Genomic DNA, 10,372 nt, shown 5'->3' with positions numbered 1-10,372 from the left:
CACACACACACACACACACTAATGTGAGATAGAGTACACACTCATCACACTCACTCACACTCATAAAAACTGTTAAAGGCCGATTATAAAAGTATAGCCAGGCTCTGATAAGATTAATATAATAATTATTATCCTTCGACCGAATTCATTGTGTTGTATTTAATATTCTTCATTTTCTTGAACCTCAGTGCGTACAGTGATAACTTGTTGCCATGGCGCAATGACATGAAAATAGTCTAAAGAAATTATATAGTAATCAACAGATTTAAGGAAGAAAAAAATAATAATAATTTGGGAAGGCATGAATGAAAGGAGGCAGTGACACCCACCTGCAGGTTCTCAGCATCCAGATTGCGTCTTTTAATCTCCAATCTAGTCAGCTGCATTAATTCCCCCTCTATGAGATTGATCTGGAGACAGTGGAGAGGCAAACATAAAGCTAACAGGGAGCGGAGGAAATGCTGCTGAAAGCAAAGTCAAGATGGAAACCTCGATGGAGATGATTTAACAGGGTTTCCTGGGTACCTGACTGGTAACGAAAAGACTCGCTCAACGAGCAGGGCTGCACAATATGTAGTCATTTTATCGCCATCGCAAGATCAACCGACGCAATAAACACATATCGTGAAAGACACGCGGGGATTTATCAGAAAAAAACCAACACAGTTTAAAATCTGTCATTGTCATTTTTTTGTGCCTTTTATCTTCAACTCAGTGTCAAATTTGTTCAATAAAAGTGTTGGAAATGATTTAATGATTTGCATTTTTAGCAGAACACTGAAAGCAGCAAAAATGCAGAACTGAGGACACTTAAATATCGGTTTATTTATCGCAAGTAGTGTCGTTATCAACGTTGTTGCAGACGCATATTTTCCTCATATCGTGCAGCCCCATCAACGAGTAAGTAAAAGTGAGTTAGCTATGGGGCGGCTGTGGGTGACATAAGAGAAAATGGAAAATGAACAAAACAGGAAAAAGAAATGACAATAATGGCCAGCGTCCATCTTGAAATGAAAAGCCCCATGCGCTGTAATATCTCAAAATTCGCGTTTGCCAGATTTCCCCATATGTGAAGCAAGAGGCTAATCTAGTATACTAGTTTCCATGTACTGTAAGAATAGGTAATAATTAGATATTATCAGGCATGAATAAAATAGTCCTATAGAGGGGCAGGGCTCAATGGTTACTTTGTTCCCCAAGGAGCATCTTTGCTCCTAAATTAAAATATTTTGAATTTTAGGGGCGCAATAAAAGAGTATCAAATAATGTTTTTTTTATTAACCCTCCTGTTATCCTCGGGTCAAATTTGACCCCTTTAAAAAGTGCCTATATCTGAAATATGAGTTTCTTTTTAACCAAGTTACCACAAAAAATGGATTGGATTTGCAAATACAATTGATCACTTTCATTCCTCTGATATGAACAGTCAGATTAATTCATAATTTCTGCTTTTTTAATTCAAATATTGGGTATAATTCTATTTAAATGATGGTTATTGACCATGAATTCCAAAAGTTACTGTAAAACTAGTCGTTGGCGCCCAACCAACATCTCACCCCCATTCAAAGAAGTCTAGAACCAGGCCTGCAGAGTCATAAAAAAAACAAAGACCGGGGAAAGGTTTGAATCGAACCCCACTCATCTCCACCTGTCACACAGACCTGGTTACGGATGTAGCCGTGTACAGCATCTTTCTGCAGCTGCAGGGCCTGGAACGCTGCTTTCTGCATCTCCTCCTGCAGAGATACATCAGAGGGCATTAAAAGGCCACGTGGTTGCTTAAAAAGGTGTGATTTTGATTCAAACTGAATTTGAGTTAAATGTCTCCACCAGGCTCTCGTGACACTGGTGACTACGGTGGCCGACAGGAGCAAACTGCCACGCACTGCAACTAAAAAACAACACATGCAAATAGACAAAACACACTGAAAATACACACAACCACATACACAAACACGCTGCAAATATGGAAACACTGCTAAATGAAAAGCACACAAACCTTACTTATTAACTTCTTAAAAATCTAATTAAAAAATAAGGAAAACAACTTCACTCTCTCCTTCCGTTGTGTAAACTGGATGCAGCGTTTTCCGGGGTCTGTGTGCTTTTCTTTTTGCATTGTTTGTGTATCTGCAGTGTGTTTGTGTATTTGGTTGTGTGTGAAGTGCGTTTGCTAAGTGTATGTGTTGTGAAATTAATAAAGATGTTTTCCTAATTAGCTTGTGTTTTGTCTATTCAGGTGCCAAGTTGCAGGCAATTGCCAACTGTCGGCCATCGTAGGTGACTACAGAAGATCTAGGCAACACATACCTCCTGTAAGATTTGGGCGATGGCTTTAGATTTGTCCAAAACTTGGAGGGACAGCATCTTATCAAACTTCTTGTCCAAATTCTCCATACTGTTATAAGACAAGGAGAGAGAAATCACATGCTTAGTTGCCAGGTCTGATCGGCAGTTATATGATTGACCGCCGCAAGGGCGTCGGGTTGTGTTACTTCAATAATTGCATCTGTGTCAACTTTGTTGTGTGTGTGTGTGTGTGTGTGTCTGTTTAACCTTCTGCAGGCCTCAGACACCAGGTTCTGTCTGCGAAAGTCACTGGCCTCCTGGAGGAGGCTCATAGCACAGCTGTCTGACAGCAGCTTCTGCATGGCAACTAAGAACACACAGAGAGGGAAGAGAGGAGTTGAGATGGTGCCCTACGATATGAAAGTGCTGAATGAAATGGACAGAATGCAATAGAACAGCTGTAATCCATTCTTTGATGTTCAAATACATTAAAGTACATCAGCCAAGCTGCTTACCTGCCACCTCCCTCTTCCTCAGTGAATTGGCTTCATCCTGTGTGATGGCAGTCAGGTGCTCCATACGGATCCTAAAGGAGAAGAGTTTTTATAGTAATGCTCTGCTTACTTTTTACATTGATCCTCTTGGCAAGGTAAAAATGTCCAAATTGTGTCAAAGTCCATTTCTTTCTAAACACATTAAACATGTTAGGGGTTGTTAGGGGTGGGGTGAAAAATCGATGCACGTATGATTTTTTTTTTTTTTCAAGATTATTTTATAGGACAGTTGAAGACATGAAATGGGACAGAGAGGGGGACTGACATGCAACAAAGGGCCGCAGGCCGGAGTCGATACTGCGGCCGCTGTGTTGAGGAGTACACCTACATACATGGGCACGCTCCACCAGGTGAGCTACCCAGGAGCCCTCATTTATGATTTTTCTTTACCCAATAAGTTTATACGGTATTGCCGACGGCGACTATATAATATCTGTTTCCAGCAAAACAGACTGAAAGCGTGTAATTAATAATGTTATGTCAGACTGACTGACTGACTGACTGACTGACTGACTTGTAATGGGCATTCTTTTAAGAAAATAATTTGTTTTTTAGAAATGTCTCATGAGTTATTGTCTCTAGAAGGGTATTACTCAAATTTGGTTTTTTTGTTAAAGAAGGAAAGGAAAACCACAATACTCAATACTATCAAATCGCAATACAATAGAAATCAAATAGTCCATGAGCCAGGGGGGTTGATCGGTATCATCGGGGGGGGACAAATGCTATCATTGTTTTTTGGCAAGGTACACACCCCTAGTACTAGAAAAATCCCGATAGCAGTGCAGGGGTGGTAGCAAAATCCCTTTTTTCAGCTCATGAAGTTACTAACCCCTAAGATAAATTCAGTTTTTGAAATCTGGTGCATATCTAGTTTAGGCTCATGTTAGGGATATTGTCAATATTCTTTAATATGGTGCTTGATATCGTTGGAACAGGGAACCTTTTAGGCTTTCATTTAAGCCGGGCACTGAATGTGAGTCAAATTTAAGGCTCTTACAAATAAAGAGTATGGGTATATTACATTTTCTATATAATATACATTTTCTGAATCCTCAGAGTGCTTTGAGTATTGAAGTTGTGGAGTTTTGTTTCCCCGATGTTCCTTCATGCCCCAGGGATTAAAGAAAGCATACAGTTTAGGCAGAAAATGTGAGAAAATGTGTTATTTCTGGTTTGAAGAAGTTATGTGACTTCTGTGTTTATCAGACAGATTCAGTGCTGGGCTTAAATGAAAGCCTAAAAGGTCCCCTTTCTAACAATACCAAGCACCATATAATAGAATATGGACAATATCCCTACCATGAGCCTAAACTAGATATGCACCAGATTTAAAAAACGTAATTTATCTTAGGGGGTTAGTAACTTCATGAGCTGAAAAAAAGGGATTTAGCTACCACCCCTGCACTGCTACTATGATTTTTCTAGTACTGGGGGTGTATACCTTGCCAAAAACCACTATGAGACTTTGTCCCGCCAGATGATACCAATAGCCCAAATTGGGGCCCTGGCTCATGGACTAAAATTGGCGCCCATGTATCGTGAAAGGATCAAATCAGGGTTTTATAGTATCCTGTGTCCTGTCCTGTTTTTATTTTCCTTCCCACCCAAAAGCACTTTGTGCACTTACTTACTTGGAAAGTGCTCTATAAATAGGCTCAGTCTGGTGAGTGGAAAACAATTGGATGAGAGCTGCTATGTGTTGGAGTGCCTCATATCTTTTTGCTGTACATTATTGATTAGTGGTCTGCCCACTCACCGATCTTCCTCCATGGCTTGAAGAAACTCTGCACTTTTTTCCTGCCTGCAGAGATGGAAACAAATATTCAGACATACAGTACACAGTTAGCAGAGACTCATATGTGGACAGTGTGTGTGCATGAAGCATTTATTAAGCGACACAGAGCCACACGCCAACTCTTCAGAACAAAACCGTACACTAGCGAGCCAGTTCCTTCAGGTCCTACCTGTTTTTGTCCATCAGCATGCTGCAGATGCGACTGCTGATGCTGTCTTCAGCTTGTCTGACTTTCTCCAGCACCAGCAGCCTCTCGGCCTCCTGAGCCCTCTGCTGCTGGCTGACCTCCAGCTCCAGACGCTCCTGGTCCTAAGAATCAGACTATTATATTATACACGCCAATTATAATACACATGATACACATATCTTCACATGAGGCAGCACGGTGGCTCAGTGGTTAGCACTTCTGAAGAAGGTTCTGGGTTCGACTCCAGGTTGTTCTGGGCCTTTTCCTTTCTGAGTTTGCATCTTCTCCCCGTGTTTGCGGGGCTCTCCTCCAGGTGCTCCAGTTTCCTCCCACCACAAAAACATGCATGCTGGGAAACTGGGACTACAGCTGAAAATTAGCCGACTGGCTAACACTCGCACATTTACAGAAATGTTGATAAACTTATTTACTTGGAAAGTGCTCTATGAATAGGCTCGGTCTGCTGAGTGGAAAACAATTGGATGAAAGCTGCTATTTGTCCTAATCAAATAAATCTACTTCTGGGAGTGCTCTCCTGTTGGTCAGTTCTGGAACAGTATTGCCACCTTGATTAATGTCACTGTGCCCGTTACTGTAAATGTTTTGATTTTGAATGACCGGTCAGCCTTCCAGCTCTCTCTAGTGCTGTGTTTGCTGGACTTACAGCTGCTAAGAGGATGATTGCCCTACACCCTTTCCTTGCTGGATGTTGTGTGCATGGAACGGTCGACAGCGCGCATCCATGGAGCGCCGGAAAAGACCCCGGACACTTTGCTGGCTCTTTGAGGTCCGGGCTGTAGCCTTGTGCTACATCCTAGACCTAAACCTGCGCATGTGATTGTGTGTGTGTGTGTATGTGTGTTTGTCCGTTTCTGCATGTGTTGTTGTGTCTTCCTCCCTCCCAGCTTTCCTCTCTGTGTTTTTTGGCTCTGGGACGCGTTCCATGTCTTAGTGTGTTGTTTGTAATGGTTTGTTTGGTTCATTTTTGAATATGACAGAAAATAAAAACTATTTCATCACAAAAAAAATAAACAGATGATCCGTGATTTGCAAAGCGTGGGTAGTCGACATCAAGGGTGACAAGGAAGCCATTTCCCGTTGCTAGGTAACAACATGCTGTTAACTTATTGGCTGCGCTTTAAGGTCAACCAAGTCAAAGGAATTATTTTAAAATAATAATTAATTAATAAATAATAATAAAATAAATAATAAATAACCTCAGAAAAACTAAAGTTGCATGGTCAATGGGCAGAAAACACACAATGGTTAAGACTTTTCCCGAAGTAATATTCTCAAAGGAGACTAACTTCTACCAAAGTCATTTTCTGGTAAGGTACTTTTACTGAAGTATTGCTTTCAGGTAATTTATACAAGACTGGTTAAGACAAATTTTGTACAGTATGTGCTGTTATTATTATCAATCAAACGTAATTGTATTTCACGATATGTGATTTCATCACGCTAGGATTCCATTGACAGATGATAAATTCTCATATTGAATTATTGCCCAGCCCTAGTTAAGGGCCATTCCCACTAGAAAAAAGTGACCAAACGATTGTGGGCGGTGGGAGTGTCACTTAAACGGACAATTTGTGTGACGTCCTGTTTCGTTATTTAACTCCACAATGAAGCACAAACTGATTTTACAACTGTTGTTGTCCGTCAGATCCTTTACAATCTCGACAATTGTGACCGCACTTGAAGGCAGCTTCATTTCCCAGAGAAAGGGGGGAAAAAAGAAGAGACAGAGCTGTTGCACAAACTCCAGACAACTCTGTACTTTGTTTTGTTTTTTTAACCATCATATTGTTTTCAAAGTGCCTTGTGCCAACGATAGAGGCAGTCATTTTCACGGTTTACCGTACAGGACTCCTACGCCGCCTCAGAACACACTGACAAGTCGGATCGCCGGTTACAAGGTTGGCTACCGCAGCTTGGCAGGTTGCAATTCTCAAAAAGTAGAATGCATTTTAACTTTTTGACGAGTTGAACACCTTTGGGTCTTAGACAAAATAAGCAACTTCAAGGCCCAACTTTAACCTTGGACTACATATGAGCGCTTTTATATGTTTATTTAGAAGAATATAGACCAATCTATGGGGGCGTTCACCCCTGAAAGTCTGAACCAAAGTCCGGACCAGGGTTCATGTTTCTGCAGTTTTGGTATCACACTGCAGTTATGCAAGCACACTAAAGATCTATACATGGACGCCCGTATGGCTCAGCCAGTAGAGCAGGCACTGCGGCAGTTTGCTAAATGTCATTCCCCCCCCGTCTCCCCTTTCATGTCTTCAGTTTTCCTGTCAAAATAAAGGCCAAAAATGCCCCCAAAAAATTCTTTAAAAAAGATCTATACGTAACAAAACTACATCATGCCGTCGTCACATATGTAAGCTGTATCTCCTGATATTTATGATTGGTTTGTAGACGGACTGCCCTGTCCTCTCGGCTCCTCTCTCTGTGTTGGAGTTTTTTCATCTGACTGCTGCTCTCCCCTATTGCTGCTGCTTTTTTGGCTTTTTTTTGTGATGTTGAGAAGTGAGACACGTGAACTTTATTCTGGAGCATTAATTCAGAGAAACGGAAACCTACGCTGTACATTTACTACCACTTAACAAGTAAACTGCTGATTAATTCTCAGCTCTGATAACCAACAGCTGTCTGCTCTGGGCGCATTCACTATTACACACTTTCTCATGTAGCCTACACACAATAAGCACTGAGCTATTCCTTAAGGCTCTGACACACCAACCTGACGGGCCGACCGTCGCCTACTGATCAGTCAGCTCCTTCAGAACACACCGAAGTGACTCAGACACCAGCAACGCTAATCTGAATTTCTGCCCAAAAAGTGAAAACCAGAAATAACAGAACATCTCTTTAGACCTAACAAACACAGAGCACACTGTCGTCAGTCATTGTTTTCACTAGTAGTCACAGTGGTCAAGAAGGATTATTGTCATTACATGCAGAAGAAAATACAATGGCTAGTAATAAGATGACACTGCCATAGTCAGCTCCGGTTTTCTCGTGCACCGATTCAACAAGTCAAATCGGCCAAAATGGATGCCAACGGCTCCTCCGACTGACGACGGCCCGGAACACAGCGAACAGACTCTAGTCACCGACCTCGCCAGACTGTCCGTAAAAGTATTAAGGGAAATGTCACAGTTCAAGGTTTTTTCCCTGTTGATTTGTTTAACTTCTTCATTGTTTTCAGTTCAATTCAATAACTGCAGCTAACCCAGTAGAGCGTGTGCCCCATGCAGGCTGAGTCCTTTGCAGCGGCCCGGGGTTCGAATCCGACCTGTGGACCCTTTGCTGCTCTCCCTCCCCCATTTCCTGTCTATCCACTGTCACTATCGAAAGACAAAAGCCCCGAAAAAAAGAATTCCAAGAATCTGCAGCTTCCAAAAGCCATTCAGTAATTGTGTTAAATATTCGTGATCTCAATATTGACCAAAATAATAGTGATTAAGATTTTTTTTCCATAAACGAGCACCCCCTTATTAGAATACATATTCATAGTTACATACAAAGACAGAATCCATTAAAAGAACCAATTAAATGCATATCTAATAATAATAATATTATTAATAATAATGATAATATCTATTGAATGCCAGTGCGACTGAGCACGTTGCGTACCTGTCGGACTGAGTTGAGGATGTTTTCCTTGTGGGAGGAGTTCATGAGTACGAGCTGGGTGTGCTCTTTTTTCTTCTCCTCCAGGTGCCGCTCGAAGGCCAGCTTCGACTGCTGCTTCTGCTCCTGAGGACATAGGGACAAGTCAGGGGGTCTTTCAACTGTCCTGTATGTCGACGCTGTCAACTTCCAAGCTGTGCTATGAGCCCGCAATGCAGTTGCCATAAAGACAAAAAAACTGTTTAATGGAAGGCACTGTTGGGAAAGGGCAGGCTAAATACTAGTGGTGGGTGGATATATCCAGATATTGATATTATTGATTGGTATTGATATTGATCAATACTAGTGTAATAAGATTGATACATATCCGTATCCATATATATCATATACATACATGCATACATACATCCATCCATACACACACTTCTATAGACGTATTTATATATACCACACACATATATACATATATAATATACACACACTACTATATTACACACCACACACACATACATAATACATACAAAACAACACATACATATATACACCCACACACACACCACACACCACAACACACACACACAACAACACACCACACACACACACATATATATCTCTATATATACACATACACACATATATACACACACACCACACATACATATATACATACATATATAGTACACACACACCTTTACTACACCAACATTTTCCATCATACCATTCCTAAGGTATGAGCAGTTTTATGAGAGGTCAAGGAGAGAAACTGAAGTTTGGTAATCCGTCTCCCTGCCAGTGTGCTTAACATTTTTTTACCCAGACATTAAAAGAAATAATACATTTTATAGCTGTATTTGCAATACCGTGAAACAGTGATACTGTTTAAGGTTTTCATACTGTCAGAACCGTATACCGGCACATGCCTAATATTTATAGCTGTCTACTGCTCCTAATATACTCAGGATGGGTTAAACTGCACTGTGTGTATGTGTATGTGTTTGTTTAGTTGTATTCGAGCTGCAGCTGAGAGTGAACAGTAAACAGTTAAGTTGCAGTCAGACCTTAGAACCAAAACAATGAGCTGGAAATGATCAATAAATCTGAATGAACCTGAGAAGGAAAAACAGAGTTGGTGGTAATTGCCAGTAGGAGTTCACATTACAATTGAAATGTGTGCAACAGAGAGCAACTAGAGACAGGCTGAATCTATGAGTGATTGTGTCACTGGAGTCCCGTACCTTTCTCTTCTCGTAGTCACTGAATTTGTTCTGCAACAGAGAGTGAGGACAATATTGATTAAAACTTCCAGTATCATCAAAAGAAACCAGTTAATACAGTGTCAGCAGCAACTAAAGAGCTCCTATAAGCTATGAGCTACTCCTTTAAAGCCTCATATTTGGACTTTTTTGGTCTACTGAAATAAGTTCACATGCTTTGATGTACCAAAAACATACAACGTTTCTACTGCTCATTGCTGCAGTGCCTCCACTGGAAAAACTAGGCTCGTTTGAGATTAATTAGGCCTCGTCTGTAGAGTGGACGAGAGCAGGCAGCAGCACCATTGATTTCATGATATTTAATCATTAAATTAAATATCTAATATGCCTTCCTGAAAAGCCCATTCTGCTGTGATTGGTCAGCTGACCCACTCTGTTGTGACTGGTCAACCATATTCAAACAAGCCAGTGGGTGGGCCGTGCTTGTACAGGCAGCACCAACGGGCAGCATAAACACTGGGCTGGCTTTCTCAATCAGTGACATCATTAATTAAGTAATTTCAAAAAGGAATGTGGGCGAGCCAGTTCAAGCGGAAAATCTGGCTTCTGTGGGAGTGGAAGCTCCATTTCAAGTGTTCTTTTGTATTTTATACATTTATTACACATATATATATATATATATATA

At 41.0% G+C, this 10,372-nt stretch overlaps 1 protein-coding gene across 3 annotated transcripts in view; it reads right to left on the bottom strand.

Moving 5' to 3' along the window:
* lrsam1 (leucine rich repeat and sterile alpha motif containing 1) overlaps window positions 1-10,372 on the bottom strand; it is a 34,918-nt gene that overhangs the window by 11,355 nt on the left and 13,191 nt on the right. For all 3 annotated transcript variants that reach the window (XM_032539232.1, XM_032539233.1, XM_032539234.1), the window contains exons 11-19: window positions 9,709-9,738; window positions 8,477-8,599; window positions 4,811-4,950; window positions 4,603-4,647; window positions 2,805-2,875; window positions 2,557-2,656; window positions 2,311-2,398; window positions 1,662-1,736; window positions 330-410 (exon numbers count right to left, since the gene is read on the bottom strand). In XM_032539232.1, coding sequence (XP_032395123.1) covers window positions 330-410; window positions 1,662-1,736; window positions 2,311-2,398; window positions 2,557-2,656; window positions 2,805-2,875; window positions 4,603-4,647; window positions 4,811-4,950; window positions 8,477-8,599; window positions 9,709-9,738 — 753 coding nt within the window. The remainder of the gene's footprint in view (window positions 1-329; window positions 411-1,661; window positions 1,737-2,310; window positions 2,399-2,556; window positions 2,657-2,804; window positions 2,876-4,602; window positions 4,648-4,810; window positions 4,951-8,476; window positions 8,600-9,708; window positions 9,739-10,372) is intronic.

The sequence above is a fragment of the Etheostoma spectabile genome, chromosome 16, assembly GCF_008692095.1.
Source record: "Etheostoma spectabile isolate EspeVRDwgs_2016 chromosome 16, UIUC_Espe_1.0, whole genome shotgun sequence".
Lineage (NCBI taxonomy): Eukaryota > Metazoa > Chordata > Actinopteri > Perciformes > Percidae > Etheostoma > Etheostoma spectabile.
The sequence above is the reverse complement of the archived record's forward strand: the minus strand, read 5'-3'. Positions and strand labels throughout refer to the sequence as shown.